General features: G+C 51.2%; 3 protein-coding genes across 10 annotated transcripts in view; 2 read left to right on the top strand and 1 right to left on the bottom strand.

Moving 5' to 3' along the window:
* The window catches only part of NHERF2 (NHERF family PDZ scaffold protein 2), a 31846-nt gene extending 25435 nt beyond the window's left edge, over positions 1 to 6411 (top strand). For 3 of the 4 annotated variants that reach the window (XM_014886415.2, XM_088174191.1, XM_088174192.1), the window contains exons 5-7: positions 1489 to 1532; positions 2415 to 2477; positions 3835 to 6411. In XM_014886415.2, coding sequence (XP_014741901.1) covers positions 1489 to 1532; positions 2415 to 2477; positions 3835 to 3993 — 266 coding nt within the window. In that variant the 3' untranslated portion in view covers positions 3994 to 6411. The remainder of the gene's footprint in view (positions 1 to 1488; positions 1533 to 2414; positions 2478 to 3834) is intronic. The other variant, XM_088174190.1, reaches the window with a different exon arrangement.
* A 699-nt stretch (positions 6412 to 7110) lies between these two features.
* Positions 7111 to 12949, bottom strand: NTHL1 (nth like DNA glycosylase 1). 2 transcript variants are annotated; one of them, XR_015807156.1, is made up of 6 exons: positions 12829 to 12949; positions 11499 to 11731; positions 9795 to 9965; positions 9281 to 9440; positions 8123 to 8269; positions 7111 to 7575 (listed from the first exon to the last, which is right to left on the bottom strand). XR_015807156.1 is itself a non-coding variant. In XM_088174193.1 (6 exons), the coding sequence occupies exons 1-6, from the start codon at positions 12899 to 12901 to the stop codon at positions 7452 to 7454; spliced, it is 867 nt and encodes a 288-aa protein (XP_088030319.1). In that variant the 5' UTR covers positions 12902 to 12946; the 3' UTR covers positions 7111 to 7451. The 2 variants fall into 2 exon arrangements, 1 of the variants encoding a protein (XP_088030319.1); XM_088174193.1 differs by having other exon boundaries at positions 8123 to 8228; positions 12829 to 12946.
* Positions 12950 to 12969: 20 nt separating this feature from the next.
* Positions 12970 to 18566, top strand: part of TSC2 (TSC complex subunit 2) — a 33725-nt gene continuing 28128 nt past the window's right edge. For 2 of the 4 annotated variants that reach the window (XM_014886410.2, XM_014886412.2), the window contains exons 1-9: positions 12970 to 13044; positions 14342 to 14499; positions 15021 to 15107; positions 15724 to 15834; positions 16438 to 16582; positions 16726 to 16843; positions 17296 to 17344; positions 17696 to 17821; positions 18165 to 18238. In XM_014886410.2, the coding sequence (XP_014741896.2) occupies positions 14362 to 14499; positions 15021 to 15107; positions 15724 to 15834; positions 16438 to 16582; positions 16726 to 16843; positions 17296 to 17344; positions 17696 to 17821; positions 18165 to 18238 (848 nt within the window). In that variant the 5' untranslated portion in view covers positions 12970 to 13044; positions 14342 to 14361. The remainder of the gene's footprint in view (positions 13045 to 14341; positions 14500 to 15020; positions 15108 to 15723; positions 15835 to 16437; positions 16583 to 16725; positions 16844 to 17295; positions 17345 to 17695; positions 17822 to 18164; positions 18239 to 18566) is intronic. The other 2 variants (XM_088174188.1, XM_088174187.1) reach the window with 1 other exon arrangement.

The following is an 18566-nucleotide window of genomic DNA, read 5'->3' as shown; positions in this document are numbered from 1 at the left end:
GAGTCCCTGTGCAGAGGGAAGGGCTCCACGCTGGCTGATCACAGCGTGGCCAGTGCAGGAAATATTTGGGGTTTTTTTTGGGTTTTTTTTGGTGTTTTTTTTCTGCTGAAACCTGGCAGGAAAAGCTGCTCATCCACTCCCCAACCTGCCCCACTGCAGGCTCCCAGGCTGGCCTGTCCCCAGCTCAATGGGCAGCTCTGTTTCCCAGCACAGCTGTTCCTTATCTGATTCCCAGGATGCTCAATGGGCAGATTTGTCCCCAGAAATGGGGTCAGACAATGCTGGGGAGCCACAGGGTGTCAGATGCTCCGAGGAGGAGCCAGCTTTGTGCTGGCACTGCCATAAAGGAGCCCTTGTTCTGGGAGGGGACAGAGCCCTGGGGAGGGTGGCTGGGTGCTCCAGGGAGCAGGAGTTGGGTCTGCCTGGCACCTGCCTTGGTGCCAAAGGGCTCTGGTAAATTCTGCTCTTTGCAGGCTAAGAAGAAATATTATTATTATTATTATTATTATTATTATTATTATTATTATTATTATTATTATTATTATTATTATTATTATTATTATTATTACTTTGTCCTCAAGCTGACACTTTCCAAGCCTTGCAGCTCATCCTGAGCACCTCAACCTTTAAGCCAATGAGTGGCTTTTTTTAGATTAAATGTTTCTAGATATGGCTAATTTGTTTTTGAAGTCCGGTCCCATTTTTCTATTCCTTGCCATCTGAAGCTTGTTTTTCATTTAATTAATTTGAAATTTAGCTGCTTATGATATCAGAGACATAAACATCACTTCTGTGTGAGCTGACTCTTCTGATGCCCATTGCTCAGAGCTTATCCTACTCTCAACACGATTCCAAAATTCACTGCAATAAAATATTTGAGGAGGTTTTTGCACCAGCACACTCTCAAAATCACGATTTAGGTTTATTTTTCTGCTTTGCCCCAGAAATCCCTGCAGTCTGTAGTGATGCAGCCCCCAGTCAGTCCCTAGGGAAAGCATCCATGCTTGACATAATTCAGTTATTAATCCTGTCCCAATTAACACATCTGTTAGTCTGGGACAGTGAGACATGGTAATGCCTGGGGCAATGACTTGATCGTGGTGACTGGCAGCTTAAATGCATAAAATTTGCCATTGTGTGGGCTATTGTTAGAGTAAATAATTGGAAGTGAGCAAAAAAAAAATAAAATTCCAGAGTGCCTGGAGAGAGGGTTCTGTGCCAGACACTGTTGTGACAACACCATGATGCTGATTTTGATGAAGATTTTTGAGTTGACTTTGAAGATTTTTGATTAAAGAACTTCTGAAAACAAACTAATGGTCAAAAAAAAAAAAAAAAAAGGCCGGGGGGGGGAGTGTTCTGCAGGTAGTGCTGGGGTGGGGTGGGGTGGGTGGCAGGTGATGGTGCTGAGGATGCTCTGCAGGGACCTGGGGCTGCAATCCCAGCTGAGGGTTCTCACTGGGTGTTTTCTGGGTTTATTCTGTCCAGGTGTGGTACCCCAGCCCATGACAAACGGATCTGCACAGACTCAGGTGAGTCCTCACCTGCCCCCCTGGGGATAGTGATGTCTGGAAAGGCTGAGCTGGAGCAGGGACTAGACAGAGCAAAAGGAATAAAATAGGAATTTATTGAGAGGAATAAATTAGGAATTTATTAAAAGGAAACACCTTGGGCAGTGCAAGAGCCTGGCCAAGGCTGCACCCAAATTAAATCCAAAATGGATCCTGGTCACGAGTTATTACACTTTTAAAAGTTTTATAAGTTTTTTATAAGATAAGTTCATCTACATCTTGGGGTCAATTATCCAACCACAGCCCCAGTCTAGGAAGTCTCAGCCCCCTGATTTTCCCCCTTCCCTTAGCCATTGTTTCTAATTTTTGGGTACCAGTTGTCCTTGATTCTCCAGCTGGAAAGGAATTGTTTTGTCTAAATACTCTGTAGAGAACTCACTAACACCTCACATGAAATGTCAGAGTTACACACCGAGCAGCAGAGATTCTGAAAAATGTAAAAGCTAAACCCCAAAGCACCAATAGCCCAGAGCAGCATCCCTGGGGGGATGTGTTGGAGTGACCAGGAGGGATCAGGGTCTTTCCCTGGCTCCCACCTGTGCCAGGTGAGCTCAAATCCCCAAGGCTCATTTAGCTCAGCTTTACTGCTGCTGCCTGTTTTAATTAGTCTCCACTAGAGCTTTAATTTAGAGGTTGAACAAGGCCAATTTCAGCCCTGTTTAATGGCAGGGAGAGAGGAGGAGGTGGCAATGCCCCAGTTCTGTCCCAGGGAGCTGTGCAGGGTCCCCTGAGCTGGACCATCCCCTCCAGGCTCAGTTCCACCCCTGGAATTGCTCTGCCTGGGGATTTCTTGTGTTTGACTCTGTCTGCCACAAACCACACTGACATTTTCCTTTCCTCCAGCTGAATGGAGGATCCACATCTTCATCTCACAGTGACCTGCAGAGTCCTGGGAAGGAATCAGAGGTAAAAAGCCCAAACACTGCCTGTCCCTTTTACAGCTTGGGCTGGGCACAGTCCTGCCTCACAGTGCTGTATATTCATGAGTTTTCAGTTTATCTCCCAGACTTGGGTTCACTTCACTCACCCAGCAACCAAAATCCAGGCTTTTCTCTCATCCCTTGCACTGTGGGTGTTCACTGGCACCTTCTTGGGTAGTGATTCCTACTTGGATAATTTGGGAGGTGAAAGGATGTCTGCAGGATTTGAGATCTGAGGTGTAATTACACTGCTGAGCTTCAGCAAGGCTGGGGATCTGTGAGGAGCAGAACTGTGAGGCTCAAGTGCTGCTAGCAGGACCAGGGCAGGCTAAAAAAAAAAAAAAAAAAAAAAAGTTTGTTTTTTTTTTTTTTAGTTTGGAGCACAGTGAATTTATCACAGTGTTTAAGGAGGGGAGGAGTTGTTTTTGGTGACAGGCTGGGCTGAAGGGGTTTCTGTGGCATGGCTCAACACTGGAAAGGGACAAAAACTTGTTGGGCAAGGTGAAGTGACAACCAAAAGTCAACACTGGCATTCAGGTTTTTTCCTCTTAAAATAAGAGGTGGGGATTTGTATTAAGAAGTAGGGGATTTACAAAGTGCTCAAAAATTTATCTTCAGCACAAGATTCTGCTATAAATAGAGCAAAATCTCTGTGCAGGTGTCCCGTGGGGTCTCTGCTGTGCTGTCCCCTGCCCCAGGGCATTTGGGAGCAGGAATGTGACAGCACCAAGTGCTCACATTTGGCTCACAGAGTGGCCCCTCTGAGCACCTCCAGCCCCAAAGCCTCTCGGGCAGCAGCTGTGGCTGAACACCTGCAACCTGCCAATGTCCCCTGGGCATGGAATAATGCATGTCCTGATCCAATCCCTGATCCATGTCCTGATCCAATGTCCTGATCCAATCCCTGCCCCAAAAAATCCCTGCCCCAGCTGGTTTAACAGCTGTCCCATTAACAGCAGACATCTCCCATGGAGAACACTGCCCCCCTGCTTTTATCAGATGTTCCATTAGCACAGAATATTTCCCACAGAGATCAGGATCACTGCCCCAGCTGATTTCAACAGATGGTGATAGAATCCAAACTTTTGGTCACATCCCCTGTATTGCAACCTAAGCCAGCAGGCTGGAGGAAATCCTTCATGGGAGAGCTTGTTGGGCATTGGAGGTGCCCCAGAGGAACACCTGGATGTGGCACTCGGTGCTCTGAGCTGGTGACAAGGCGGGCATCGAGCTTGGACCGGATGATCCCGGAGGCTTTTCCAAGCTCAGGGCTGCCAGGAGAGGCTGTGGGGATGGGCAGCAGGGGTGTGGGAGTGCTGACAGCTTTGTCCCTCCCCTTGCAGGACGGAGACACGGACAAGAAGGACCCGTTTGAGGAGAGTGGGCTGAGCCTGAGTCCCACGGCTGCCGAGGCCAAGGAGAAGGTGAGGGCCAAGCGTGTGAAGAAACGAGCGCCGCAGATGGACTGGAACAAGAAACGGGAGATTTTCAGCAATTTCTGAGCCCTGCTGGAGCCAGCTCGGACATTTCTGAGGTGCCTACGCCCTGTCCTCGGTGTCCACGTGAGATGCTTTGTGCTCTGCTCTTCACTGGTTGCTTTTACGAGGCGTATTTTAAAGTCCTTTTTATTTTTATTTTTTATTATTATTGTTATTATTGTTATTATTATTATTATTATTGTTACTCACCAGCGATTCTCATAAGACAAATGTGACCAAAGCTCCTTTTCTTGCTTGCTCTTGAGCCTGGCTCTGGCTGCCCACCGTCCCCTGTTCCTATGAGAAAGGACTGGAAGAATTTTAACTCTTGTTTCTTACTTGCATCATTTAGGCTTCTGTTACTTTTTTTTTTTTTTTTTTTTTTTTTTTGTACTTTTTATGTGGAGTGTTTTGGCTTTGTGGGTGTCCCAGACTGAGCCCCATGGGATGCCCTGTGCCCCTGTGGAAACATCTCATGGCTCGTGGTGGATGCCTGCAGGATGGGGGTGCCAGGGACCCCTGCCCAGCTCCCCATGCCCAGCATTTGCTACTCCCACCATGGGAAAATGGACTGTGGCTGGAAATTGTTCGTTGGCTTTGCTATTGAAGCAAAAACGTTTGTTTTGTTGGTTTGTTTTTTCTTTTTTTTTTTTTTTTTTAATGAAGTTCCATGTGTTTCCAGTTATTTAGGAACCTCCCTCCCCATCAGCAGCTCCTGCCTCGGGCAGTAAAAGCTCATTTTTCACCCCAAACAGCTCTGCAGAGGGGAGAGGCTGGGGTTTAAAACCAAATCCCAAACATAAAGGGCACAGCTCTCCCCACCTGCAGCCGTGAATGTGGCAGGGGAAGGAGGGAGCAGGGCCAGTCCTGCCCCACGGAGCACGAAGATGAGAACCACGAGATGCTACAAAAACTCTTTGGACAGACCTGGAAGTGGAGATGACCCAACATCTGCTTCCAGGAGGGAGCACAGGGATGCAGCCCTGACTGAGACTCAGCACTGGGGAATGGGGCTGGTCCAGGTCCCACCTGGGCTGGGGTTTGGTGTCCCCAGCCCAGGAGTGTCCCCGTTGGAAGGACATCCTCCAAACGGGGCTGGAGATGGAGCAGGCACTGCTGTGATGGATTGAGCAGCACCTTTGGCTTCCTGTGGCCTCCTCCAAAGCCCCACTCTCAGAGTTCAGAGTGTGTCTTTAAAGCATTACAGATTAAGTCCATTTAAGCTCTTTATTGCTGCCTTTGGCTGTGTGAGTGAAGGTGGCTCAGCTCTCCCAGGTAGCAGAGCTGAGTTTCCAGGGCAGGGTTGGGGTTGTCCCACTCCCCTCCCAGGCTCCAGCAGCAATCCCAGCCCCGCTGTGGGAAGGAACTGGGAACACCAAGCCACTTTTCCCAGCTGAAAAGGCAAACAGCAGCACTCAGCCGGCCGTGGATGAGGCGTGAACACAGAGCTGTGGCTGTGCCCTGCCTCACTCCAGCCCTCCTGGCATAAAACCCTTGGGTGCTCAGAGTGCTACGGGATGTGGGAACAGCTCTGCACGGATTTCCTAAGGTATTCCCAAATTCTGGAGCTAAAAGGTGCCTTATCCCATTCTCTGCTCTCCTCAGCAGTGGGCTGGGGCTCAGCACAGGGTGTTTGGCTTCCCTGGGGAGCAGCTGGTGCCTGTGGCCTTCTGCTGCTGGCAGGAGAGTGTGGAGAGCCTCAGGGGTGAAGGAGATGAGTTCTCTTTAGGAAAGTTATCTTTTAGGATTGTTGATGGGCTGAACAGGTTGAAAATAATGACTTTGGAGAGGAACTGGTGGAGGTGTTTGGGGTGATGGGGGACGTGGAGAGGCCGCCTGCCCTCGGGGCTCTGCCATTAACAAGACACCTCTTCCCCATGCCACTTCAAATTACCTGCTCTCTTTTTGTCCCCCAAAATACTGTCTTCTCTCTCTGGGTAGCGTTTGGAAGGATTCCTTCTTTTCCATGGTGTGCACGTTGCTTCCCGTGCCCGTGTTGCCAAACCCCAGCAGCGCCCGGGCTGTGCAGGGCAGAGCATTCCCAGGACATTCCGATGCAGTCAGAGAGCACAGACCTGGTGTAAACACCCCATAGACCTGGTGTAAAACACCCTATTTCTCATCCAACACTGCTGCAGTTGAGGAGGGGGAGGAAGAAAAAAAAAACAAACCACTTTGTGTAGTGTTGAATGTAGATCAAAAGAAATCAGGTGTGCAAATCCGTGTTGGTAAAATTGAAAATCTTAATCTCTTAGTCCGTGGAAACTGCTCCTGGTTGAAGCATTACTGCATTCCTGACATCTTGTAGCTCAGTAGTAATTATTCAGTTCCTGTACATTTAACTCGGAAAAGAAAAATCAATAAAGTCTAAGGCTGTCAGCAGCATTGCAAACCCACCATGTACACACGGTAATGTCAGTAATAAACTTGGTTTGCCATGTACCCAGCACTTATCTGCTCCTTCCTCAGCTGCTCAGGGAGGGAGCCCAGAGCGGAATTGCAGCCCTTTAGCACATTGTAAACTTTGCTTCCTCCCTGGCCTCTTTAAAGAGGAGCTGGAATGACGCCTTTGAAGCTCCACAATGAAGTCGGCACTGCCCTTTCTTTGAAGAACAAAACGCAGGGGTGATGGTGTCCCTGTGTCAGCTCCTGGGGACACAGCCTGGCTCCCCTGGCTGCTGGAGCCCTTGGGGCACACACGGAGTGGCCCTGCTGTGCATCACCCCCTGTCCTGCTGCCAGGACCCAGAGGTCACTGATCCAGGCCCTGATTCCCTCTGCTCCTGGCTTGGGAATGCTTCAGCTGCACCTCAGAATCCCAGGATCACCAAGGCTGGAAAAGATTTCCAGGATCATCGAGTTCAACCTGTGCCCCATCCCCGTCTTGTCCCCAGCCCAGAGCACTTAGTGTCAAGTCCAGGCCTTCCCTGAGCAGCCCCTTCCAGTGTTGAACAACCTTTTCCATGCAGAAATTTCTCCTGCTGTCCACCCTGGATGTCCCCTGGCACAGCTCTCGTCCTGTTGGCAGCACACCTGGCTGTGTGGCAGGGCTGGGCACGTTGCCATGGTTCAGCCTTGTTGAGGTCACCCACCTTCTCCTCCCCTCAGCCAATGTCACACAAATGCCAGCAAACCTCGTGGGTGCAAAAAAAAACCCCTCACAACCTTTATTAAACGAGTATTTACAAGCAGCAGCACGTCCCTGAGGACAAAGCTTTTCTCTCCAGTGACTCAGTGTGGCACAGCTGGGCTGTGCTCAGCCATTCACCCAGCCTGGAGCCTTCAGCTCTGGCCCAGCAGGATTGCTGCCTCTCAAAGCCCCTTCTTCCTCTGGAGAGCTGAGTCCTTGCCAGTGGCTGTTCCCTGGAGCTGCTGCAGCAGGCTCTTGTCCCCTGCAGTCACACTGCCAGCCCTGTGCCAGGCCCAGCTTTAGCAGGGCTCAGCCCAAGCAGCTTTGTGGCTCTCCAAAGGCTGGATGATCCCTCAGAGTCTCTTGGCAGCTGGGCAAATGTCTTGGTTGAGGCACTGGCTGCAGCGAGGGTTCACAGGCAGGCAGGTCTGCTGCCCGAAGCCCACCAGGAGCCAGTTTATCTCCTTCCAGAGGTCCCTGGTGAGAGGAGAAACAGCAGTGTTGCCCTGCAGCTGCTTGGAAGGGGTGAGGAACAGCCTGTGCTGTTAAAAGGGATCACCTTCCCCTTCTGCCTATTCCTCCTGGCTTCCCCTGGAGCTGAGTCCCAGCCCTCCCAAGCCTTCCTGGTCCTGCTGAGCTGGGGGGGAGCAGTGCCAGGTGTGGAGATGTGCCCGTGTACGTGTCAGCTGCTGTTTGAGACTGAAAATTCAGCACCAGTGAAGGCCAGGATCCAGCCCTGGGCTGATGCTGCTGTGGCCACTGGGCTCAGCAAGGCCCTGTGTGGAAAAGCACCTGGCTTGGGTCAGTGAATTTGGCAAGGCAAAAATCGGGGATCAAGGGTTCCACTGGTGGTGACTGATCCATCTGACAGCAACAGAACCACCACACAGGTGAGATGCTGCTGTAGCTCTGGCAGAGGGGAAACACTTGCAGCTACTGCAACCCTGGGAAGAGGAAGGAGCCAAAATGCAGTCCCTGAAACTGCCCCAGGCGGGATTTTGTGCAGACGTGGCTCAGGGCTCACCTGGGCAGCCACTCCTCCAGTGCCACCCGAGTCTCCTCGGGGTACTTGGTCTCCTTCTTCACCCACTTGAGCCTGTTTGAGATCCTGTGCACGTGGGTGTCCACAGCTGGGGAGGGAGAGCCCAGAGTTTAGGTGGGACAGGCACACCTGAACGGAGAGAGCAGAGCCAAAGCTGCCTGTGACAGCCAGCAGGCCCAGGGCAGCAGGAGCAGCAGGGTGGAACGGGAGTGGAGGCTCACTCCAAACACAAACATTTTCTTCCCAGGCCTGGAGCCAAAAGCATTTGGGGTGGGTGTCTCTCCCCAGGATCACACAGCCTCTCCCCCAGGGTTCCCTTGCTCGCTGGAGCAGGCACAGGGCAGCCTGGCCCCAGCTCCCTCTGCACATTCTCATCCTCCTGGAGTTTCAGCTGAAATTACGCAAATCGTGATCTCTGCCCCTTCCTTTGCCCGCATGGAAAACACATTTCATAATACCCACCAGCAGAGAGGGCTTGGGAGGCTTAGAGCAGTGTTTATAATCTGCTTTGAGCTCAAAAGCTCTGAGTGCAAAGTGTATTATTGTTAGATCAGCAGTGATAAACCTGTCTCTGGGGCTAATTGGGCAAAACCCAGGAAATTGCTGTAAACAGGAAGACTAAGCCTTGCCTCCCGAATCAAAACCGAGCACACAATTCTCTGGAAAACACTTGGCTGGTCTGGCTGCCTCTGGACTTCCCTCCCCCACAGCAGGAGAACAACAGAGCCCAAGGGCTGCTGGATGCAGGGCAGGGGCCATGGCCTGTCCAGCTGATGGTCACCAGAGGGGCTGCAGGATCCAGCTCCCACCCACTCGCTCATCCTGGCTTTCCCAGGCTCTTCCATCAAGCAGCACATTCTTTAGGAATACTAATCTGTCCCCAGGGGCCCTGCAGGTGATGGTCCAGCCCCATCTGGCACCAGTTCCCCAGGGCAGTGAATTCCCTTGGGAATTTCTGCTATTAAATCTGGGGAGAAACAGCAGCTGCTTAAATCCTACAACTCACTGAGTGAGTGGCTGAGGGTCACATCATTCCTCCACCCAAATACTCTGCAAAGTATGAACCAAAGGGATGTTACCAGTGCTTCCCCTCTGCCTGGGGAATGGATTGGGATTTAGGAGAGGGATGGTCCAAGTTACCTATGCCAGCCACACTGTCCCAGGCAATGTGCATGGCCAAATGAGCCATTTTGGGCCCAACTCCTGGCAGCTGCACCAGCTCCTCCACAGTGCTTGGGATGTCACCCCCATACTTCTGCTTCAGGATGGCTGTGGTCTGCTTGATGTACTTCACCTTGTTCTGGAAAACCAAGGGGAAAGGCACACAATCCAAGCTGCCCTCCAACACAGGGAAAACACACACACAGCCCAGAAAACCAACCATTCCTGAGTGTGTGTTACAGGTGAGGCCACACATGGCAGCTGTGCAGGAGACAGAGCCTGGAAATCAAATCCTTCTACTGGAAATCAAAATGCTGAGAGCTGGGAGCTCCAACCTCCCTGAACGCTCCAGGCCTTGCAGCCAAGAATCTCATCTTGCTGGCAATACAAAATTGGTGTAAAATCCAGCTTTTAGCCTGACTCCACGGGAAGAGCTGCCCACAAGAAGGACACAGGGGGTTCCTGTGTGTTTGTGTGGCCATCCCACACTCACCCTCCAGAAGCCCACGGGATAAATGATCTGTCCCAGGGTCTCCTCGTCCATCTGCAGCACGCTGTCCACGGTGAGGCCGCGCTGGCGCAGCCGCAGCATGGCAGCACTGGTCACCTGGTCCTTGGTCTGGCTGGACAGCATCAGGGCCAGCAGCACCTGGTAACGCATGACCTGGGGACAAAAGGGACACTGAGACACCCTGGCAGGATCTGGGAGGATCCAGCACCTCGCTCAGTGCAGGGTGTGCTCGCACCCTTCAGTCCTATGCGGCTCCAAGAGACTGGAAGGCTGCAACAGGAATAATCCGTGAGCTTTTAAATCCACCACACAGTGAAGGGAGAAAAGGAACACCTTCAAGCTCAGCTCTCAGTATCTGTGAGAGGACAGGGATCTCACTCCAAATGCCAGCGCTGAGCCACAAAGGGCTGGACAAAGCTTTTCCTGAGGATGGCATTCTCAGGAGAGCCACAGGATGCACAAGGACAAACGCCCAATGATTTTTCATGCAACTTCTATTCTAAGCAGCTTTTGAAAATCCCAAAATGGTATTTCATGCAACTTCTGCTCTGAGCAACCTTTGAAAATCCCAACCCTTTCCCACTAGGCTACAGTAGGAACTGGATGTCTGGCTCCAGTGAGCTCCTCAGGGAACCAAATCTGAAGAACTGGGATGACAGAGACTGGGAGAAGAAGGACAAATCCCAGGAACTCCTCTGCTGCTGCCAGGCAGGGTTTAGCCAGGCCATCACCTCCTATTTCCCAATTCCTTCTCCCCAGATGTGATTCCGTCACATCAGAGTGAGGAGGATGATGCAACTAACCCAAAATGACCTGGGATAACATGGGACACAATCCTCCCTCCAGCTCAACTACAAAGTTTACAAAAACACAGGTGCACCAGGAAAAATCCCTGAGTGCATGGAAGCTAGATAATTCTCATGGTAGAAGAAAATGGTGTGAGGAGCTGAGGGTTACAACATCCACTTTTTCTTGGAAGCAACAACCCGTTTTCCCCAGGGAAGAGAAGCTATTTCCGTGTGCTGCATGGTCCCCTGGCCCCACAGCTGCCAGCCCACGTGGCTGAGAGCGTGTGATGTTCTCTGGGTCTGGGGTCAGAGCTCATCCTTCTCCCCAAGGATCCAAGCCCAGGGCAGGATGCCAGCAACAAGGACAGCATTCCATGTGCCAAGACTGTCCAGCTGTGTCCTCCTGACCCCTCCCTCAGAGCCCAGCAGGTCCTGCTGCTCCTCTGGATGATCCCCACATTCCCACTCCAGAGGCTCCTGCTGCTCCAGGTCCACGGGGTTGGAGTTGTTGGTCTCCAAAGTCACTTCCAACCCTAACAATTCTGAGATTCTGTGATTCCCACATTTCCACTCCACTGCTCCTCCAAGCCTGCCCAGGGGTGCTCCCCACGTTCCTCTGCATTCCACAGCCACCCTGCTGGATACTTCCCTTGGACTCTTACAAAGATTTTTAAGGAAAAAAAGGAACGTGGCTTCACGCCCTGCCAGCTTGCTCCAAAAGCAGCACTGCCCCTCACATTTATCACTGGGACCAATCCCAGCCCAGGATCCTGATCCAGCCCTGGAAACATCCCAAGTGGGACAGATCCAGGGGCAGCAGGAGGATGAGGGAGGCTGTGTTTTCCTGTGCCTGCTGGAGCTGGCAGCAGGATGCTGTTCCCTGTGGGAATGCTGTTACCTGTGGAGGTGCACTGCTGTCGTAGCACTTCTGCACTCCCATCTCATCCACAGGAGCATCCCTGCTCCTCCTCATCTCCCGGATTCGCTCCAGCTGCTCCCGCCAGTCCCGTGGCTCCCAGGGCACCCTCGGGGGCTCGGCCCCATCACCCTGCCCCGGCTCATAGGCAATGGCCAGGCTCTTCCTCCTCCTGATCTTCCTCGGGATGCTGGGAGTGCCCTGGATCTGGCTCCCTGCACAGGGTGGCAGAGATTCCAGCATTTAGGAAAGATGCCCTCACAGAGCCCCACCAAGCACCCAGGGGACCCTGACCAGGGCGAGTTCCCTCCCCTGAGTCCCAACCCAAACACTGCACATCCCCCAGTCTCAAGCAGAGCCAGCAAGGGACAAAGGAGGGCAGAAGGACCTGGGAGACAAATGGCAACAGTGAGGTGACATGTCACACCATGGGGACACTGTCCCAAACACAGGTGAGGCTGCTGAAGGTGCAGCCCCACACCAGGACAGCTCCGAGGGGGATGTGACAAGGACACCCAGCCCCTGTCCCCAGCCAGGCCAGGCCCCTGGTGCAGCCCCAGCCGCTCCCTGTGCCCAGCACAGCCCCGATCCCCCTTCCCAGAATCAGCAATTTGCCCTCTCCTACACACCCCGTGTCCCGATCCCCTTTTCCTGCACCCCCAGGAAGCCACGATCCCTGTCTCATACTCTCGATCCTGTTCATACCCCAATCCCTGTCCCGTACCCCATCTCCTGTCCATATTCCCCATTCCCTGTCCGTTCTCCCATTCCCATTTCCTGTCCGTACTCCCTACCCCGTACCCCATTCCCTATCCGTACCCCCTATCCCGTACCCCATTCCCTATCCCGTACCCCATTCCCATTCCCGTACCCCATTCCCATTCCCGTACCCCATTCCCTATCCCGTACCCCATTCCCTATCCCGTACCCCATTCCCATACCCCATTCCCGTACCCCATTCCCATTCCCGTACCCCGTACCCCATTCCCATACCCCATTCCCTATCCGTACCCCCTATCCCGTACCCCATTCCCATTCCCGTACCCCATTCCCATTCCCGTACCCCATTCCCTATCCCGTACCCCATTCCCATACCCCATTCCCATTCCCGTACCCCGTACCCCATTCCCATACCCCATTCCCTATCCGTACCCCCTATCCCGTACCCCATTCCCATTCCCGTACCCCATTCCCGTACCCTATTCCCTATCCCGTACCCCATTCCCATTCCCGTACCCCATTCCCTATCCCGTACCCCATTCCCATTCCCGTACCCCATTCCTTATCCCGTACCCCATTCCCATTCCCGTACCCCCGCCGCCCCGGGCCGATCGCAGCCGCCTCAGCGCCGCGCAGGCCGCGGGCCGGGGCCGGGCCGCGCTCATGGCGGCCCCGCGAAACTACCGGGCCCGGGGGAACGCGGGGCCGCCGGAACGGGCGGGGCCTGCACGGGGGAGGAGCCGGCACCGGGCCCCGAGCGGAGCGGGCCGGGGGCGGCGGGGCCGGGCCGGGCCGGGCCGGGCTCGGGGTGAGTGATGGGGAGAGCCGGCACCCCGAGAGGGGCCGCGCCGGGACCTTGCTGTGTCTGGGTTATGGGGTGCGACCCCGCTGTGTTTGGGTTTTGGGGTGTGACCTCGCTGTGTTTGGGGGCTGTGCTGGGATCCTGCTGTGTTTGAGTTTTGGGGTCTGACCCTGCTGTGTTTGGGATCTGTGCTGTGACCCCATTGTGTTTGAGTTTTGGGGTGTGACCCCGCTGTGTTTGGGGGGGCTGTGCTGTGACCCCGTTGCGTGTCCCTAAGCGGTTTTGGCATGTCGTGGCTTGAGGATGGGATGTAGCATGTCTGGGCTTGTTTGGGGGTGGCAGGGGGACAATGTGCCATCACCCGGGGTGCGTTAGGGCTGTGGGAGTCCCCAGGGCCGGGCACTCCGTGTGTCCCTGGGGACACGGGGCTGGGGGCTGTGTGTGTCCCCAAGGACGGTGGGCTGGGTCCATGCCGTGTCCCATGGTGACACTGTGTCAGTTTCCATGCTGTGCCCCCCTGGTGACACTGTGTCAGTTTCCATGCTGTGTCCCATGGTGACACTGTGTCAGTTTCCATGCCATGTCCTCTGGTGACACTGGGCTGGGTCCATGCTGTGTCCCCTGGTGACACTGGGCTGGGTCCATGCTGTGTCTCATGGTGACACTGGGCTGGGTCCATGCCGTGTCCCATGGTGACACTGTGTCAGTTTCCCTGCTGTGTCCCCTGGGATTCAGGGACAGGCTCCGTGGTCATCCCCAGGATTGCTGTGCCCAGGGTGTGGGAAGGCCATGGGATGTCCATGGGGATAGAGGGGTTTGGGGTTGTGCAGGGTCATGTGTTCAGGTCCCCAAGGGACAGTGGGACACTTTCTGGAGGTTGTTGTTGTGATGGCCATCCTTGTTCTTGCTCCATCTTTCTCTTGCCGTGGCAGCACTTGGATGTTCCAACATTCAGATTTGTAAATCCTTCCTCAGTTCCACATCGACAGCACAGCACAGTGTGCTTGGCCTTTGTCTTGGGAACAAACTTACACCCTCCAAAAAGTGTGTGCACGTGGATATACTGCAAAAATCAGGGAGCATTCAGAGCTCTCAGGAAAGTATCCCAAATAATTCCATGTTCCTTGGGGAGCTGTGGGATGCAGGTGCTGAAGGCAGGAGCAGCACGAGCCCCTTGTGTTTCCTCAGTGCTGGGCTTCTCCCACCTTTGAAAAGGCTCTTTGGAAAAGCCCCTGTGTGATGCTGTTATTGGGGTTTTCCTGCTGCAATATTCCCCTTGGACCTCTTTGTTGTGTGTTTGCAGGGCCTCAGTGCTTGGCAGCCATGGCAAAGCCTCAGAGCAAGGATTCCGGGCTGAAGGAGAAGTTCAGGAACCTCCTGGGGCTGGGAACATCCCGGGGAAGTTCAAAGTCGTCGGAGGGCAAGCAGACAGAGTTTATCATCACTGCAGAAATACTCAAGGTGTGAGAATTGGGTGGAGGTGGGAGCACCTCAGCTGAGGGGATCAGGAGGGCTTGCTCCTTTCCTGGGTTTTTGGGCATTCAGTTCCTCTCCATCATTCCCTCTCCTGATCTCTCAACTCATTCCCTACTGAACTGGATGTAGAACTCACCTACTCTGCAGCTCTATCATTTGAGTTATTCACTCTTTGAGAAGAGATACTTGTTATGTTGGGTTACAGGGTATTTCCCTGTCCCCTCTTTTTTTTATAGTCTGAGCTTGATGAAGTTTCTATGGTGGCAGTTTCCACAAGCTGGGAGCTGTTTCTATTTTATGAAAACCTTATGGTTCTGTGGAGATGAAAAATAAAATAATTGATTCCAGTAATTAGTACCACAAGTCTATAAGCAGAGTAGTTGGCACACAAGGAGGAAAATAGAAAAAAAAGGGAGAAAGACAGCAGAATTCCTTCTCCCCTTGGAGACGTGGATAAGTGTTTCTGGTCAGATAAACTGTTAGATTATTTCTCCATTTCTTTCCAGGAACTGAGCATAGAGTGTGGATTGAGTAACAGGATACGAGCAATCAGTCAAATTTGTGAAGTGGCAAAAACCAAAAAAATTGAAGAGGTGAGTTCCAAAGTGTTCAGTGAGTATTGGAAGGATGGAAATTTAAGCAGCAGCTCTCAAACTATAGTAAGAGACTCATAATGTTTAGAAAGCTTTTTAAAATGAGTGATCCCAGAGGCTGCTTTGTGCTGTAAAAGGAAATTAGTCTGCCCAACCTTCCAGCTCTGGAGAAGAGGGGATGGAGCTGTTGGGCTTCTTGGACCTTCCTGGAAGGAGAATGCAGGGGATATTCAGGATAGTTCATAGGAAATGATGTTTTGAGGGGTTTCCTTATCTCCTCCTGCCTTGTTAATAAGCAGCCCCCAATTGGTTTTGAACTCATCTTGTAGCTGGATGAAGGCTTCTGCATAAATACTCCCACTTGAAGTGAGTGTGGGATGAGGAATTCCAGTTCCTGGGGTGTGGGGTTGGATTTGGTGCCTGCTGGGCTTGATCTGGGTGTACAACCAGGTGGGTGAGTGTCCCTCAGAACACACAACTCCAGACATGAAACCCCTGAATCTCAGTCACGAATTGCCAGAATTCAGTGGGAACTTCTGGCTGGAGATGCCAGGAGGGAGCTGAGCTGTCCTGCCTCACGCTTTTGGTTTGTTTTTTGGATTTGTTTCTCTCCCAGCACGCCGTGGAGGCCGTGTGGAAGGTGGTGGCTGACATGCTGCAGCCGGAGCGTCCTGCCGAGGCCAGGCACGCCGTGCTGCACCTCCTCAAATCCATCGTGCAGGGACAGGTGACAGCAACCCCACGGGGATAAACACTGACCTAAAAACTGGGATTTGTGCAGGGGGGAGATGGGAAAAGCACCAGGGAGCTCTTCTCTACAAAATCTTCGTATTTGTAATTTTGGTTGTGTCTCATAAATGAGAAGAGGAAGCATTTGAATTTGAAGGCTTGGTTTGACCTCGTAGCAAAACTTTTCATACAACTCGTAGAAAGCTGTTCTGGTTTGGGGTAAATCTCTTGAGAAAGAGGAAATACTTTGGGTTAAGTTCAGCCTAATTCAGCAGATTTTACGTGGTCTTTGCCCAGACCTCCTAGTCCCAGTTTGCAGCTGGTTTTGATGTTTCAGGTATGCAAAGAGTTCTGTGTGAGACACTTCTAGCCTGGCCAAGTTCAGCACACAAGGAATTGTTCAGATTTCCCAACTTGTTGCACAAACATGGGGCTGAATCAGCCCAAAGTTGTTATTTTCAGTGTTCTGAGAAAGCAGGGGTGGATGCTTATGAAGAGAGTAGGCATTGATTTAACAAAAATATAATTTCAAGCATGAAGATTACTGAGGTAGGCTTTGATAATATCCAGGCCTTAACCCCTTTCCCTTTTTTATTTCAAGGGTGAGAGATTAGGGATCCTCAGAGCCCATTTTTTTAAGGTTATTAAGGATTATCCCTCCAATGAAGATTTGCATGAACGACTTGAAGTGTTCAAGGCTCTGACAGAGAATGGAAGATACATCACCTACTTAGAGGAGGAGCTGGGTGAGCATTGTCCCAACCCCTCTTCAGTTTGGAGGGAATAAATCATGGCAGAGACATCCAGTGAGAAGGGAAAAATGTAGTGGTGTTATTCCTGGGTAGAAGGTGTATTGTAACAGGGATTTTTTTTTTTTTTCCTTCTTTAGCTGATTTTGTGCTACAGTGGATGGATGTTGGGTTGACTTCTGAGTTCCTCCTGGTTTTGGTGAACCTGGTGAAATTCAATAGCTGCTATCTGGAAGACTACGTAGCTGACATGGTCCAGTAAGTTGGTTTTTTTTAATTCCTGTCTGCTTGGTAAATTACACAGAAAGTTGCAGATCAATATACAGCCAACTGGGATATTTTTTGTCCCCATCTGGATCTGTTTTGTCCCAGGTAATTTCTGACAAATGTTTGATTTTCAGTTCTTGTGTTCAGATCTGTTTTAGTTTAACATTTAGGTGTGCTTTTTCCATTCCCATTCTCTGGGGTGTTTGCATTGCTTAGTCTCACGAGGATCTGTGCTGTTGCATTACCTGAGCTGCATTTAAGTCTCCATTTAACTTTATAAAAGAGATTGCAGAGCTCAGTGTCCTGGAGTGTCACCAACATTGCCACAGGAAGGGCAGTGAGGAGTTAAATAACAGGGCAATTAACCTGACTGTTCTGCTCTTTGTAATTTGCCTAAAATCATGTGGAGCAAACAATTCTAATTAAATGTTCTTTCTTAACAGCAAGATCTGCCTCTTGTGCATTCAGACTTCATCATCTATGGACATAGAGGTCAGTGATCTGAGTTTCTTTTAGTACTGCAGAACGCTTTGAAGTTCTTTGTAACTTTTACAAACAAAATCAGATCATCAGATTCTGGGTTTATTCTCATCTTTCAAGAGAGCTGATGCAATATTATGTTATTTGTAAGCCAATAAGTCTCATACCCCAATAAGTTATTCCAGAGCAAACAGAGCATTAATCAGTTTGATAAGTGAATCGACAATGCTTTTTAAAAAGAAAAAAAAAAAAATCATGATCCCTTTTGACTTCCAGAAGATTTCCTGGGTGTGCCAGGTGAGGATTTGACCTGGTTGATTCACAGGGAAGTGTCCAACCATTTTGTCTGTCCCTTTCCCAAAGATTTCCTTGCAAGTCCTGGATGCAGTTGTTTGTTACAACTGCCTGCCCTCGGAGAACCTGCCCGTGTTCATCATCACCCTGTGCCGCACCATCAACGTGAAGGAGCTCTGTGAGCCCTGCTGGAAGGTCAGAGCCCTGCTTGAATGAATGAATGAATGAATGAATTAATTAATTCCCTGCTGGCTGAAGTGTCAGCCATACCTGTGCACATCTGCCACCAGTCTCAGCTTGGTTTTAAGAGTAAATTGAGAATTGTTGAAGCATTGAGGGATCAGGATCAGCGTCTCATTAGTGCAAGTCGTGTCACGTCCATGGGATTGTCCCCTGGTTTCAGCTGGTGTGACAGGCTTCTGTCCTGGCTTGGGAGAGGCAGGACACGTTTTCTCCAGCAGCATGGCCAGTGAAATCCATGTTTAGGCTACTGAGTGTTGTAACAATTGGGGACTGAGGTGTTCTCTCTGATCTGCAGCTCATGCGTAACCTCTTGGGAACTCACTTGGGACACAGTGCCATCTACAACATGTGCAGGATCATGGAAGACAGGTAAAGGAGGAGGATCCAGCAAATCCAAGGAATTCAGTAAGGTCCCAGTGAGATGGATGGGGAGTCACCAACCTCAGTAGATCAAGCTGAAGGTCCTGGTGCTTAGAAATAAATCCCCTCTCTAGTTATGCTGCTGAAGTGCTCATTTGGGGCATTTCTGAATTTAATTTCCCTCTGTTTAAATTTGTGGTGAATGATTTTCTGCTTTTCATGTTTGTCCATTGCTGTGCAAGGCTCTGATGTGTAACAGCTGGGAAATCCTGTTGGGACAGTGCATATTCCTATTGACTTTGTATGCTGAAATAATTGTAGTGTGATCTGAATCTTC

This window comes from Sturnus vulgaris, chromosome 16 (genome assembly GCF_052056855.1).
Source record: "Sturnus vulgaris isolate bStuVul1 chromosome 16, bStuVul1.hap1, whole genome shotgun sequence".
NCBI classification, from domain to species: domain Eukaryota; kingdom Metazoa; phylum Chordata; class Aves; order Passeriformes; family Sturnidae; genus Sturnus; species Sturnus vulgaris.
Note: the sequence above shows the minus strand (reverse complement) of the source record. Positions and strands in the feature narration are given on the sequence as shown.

Bases quoted from the DNA above. Each gene is read 5' to 3' on its own strand.
- NTHL1 (XM_088174193.1), bottom strand. From the start codon at position 12,901: ATGAGCGCGGCCCGGCCCCGGCCCGCGGCCTGCGCGGCGCTGAGGCGG. The intron at 8,229-9,280 runs GTAACTTGGACC...CTCCCTCCCCAG, and splicing joins GGACAGTGTGGCTGGCATAG to CTGTGGACACCCACGTGCAC. The intron at 7,576-8,122 runs GTGAGCCCTGAG...TCCTCTCACCAG, and splicing joins CTGGAGGAGTGGCTGCCCAG to GGACCTCTGGAAGGAGATAA.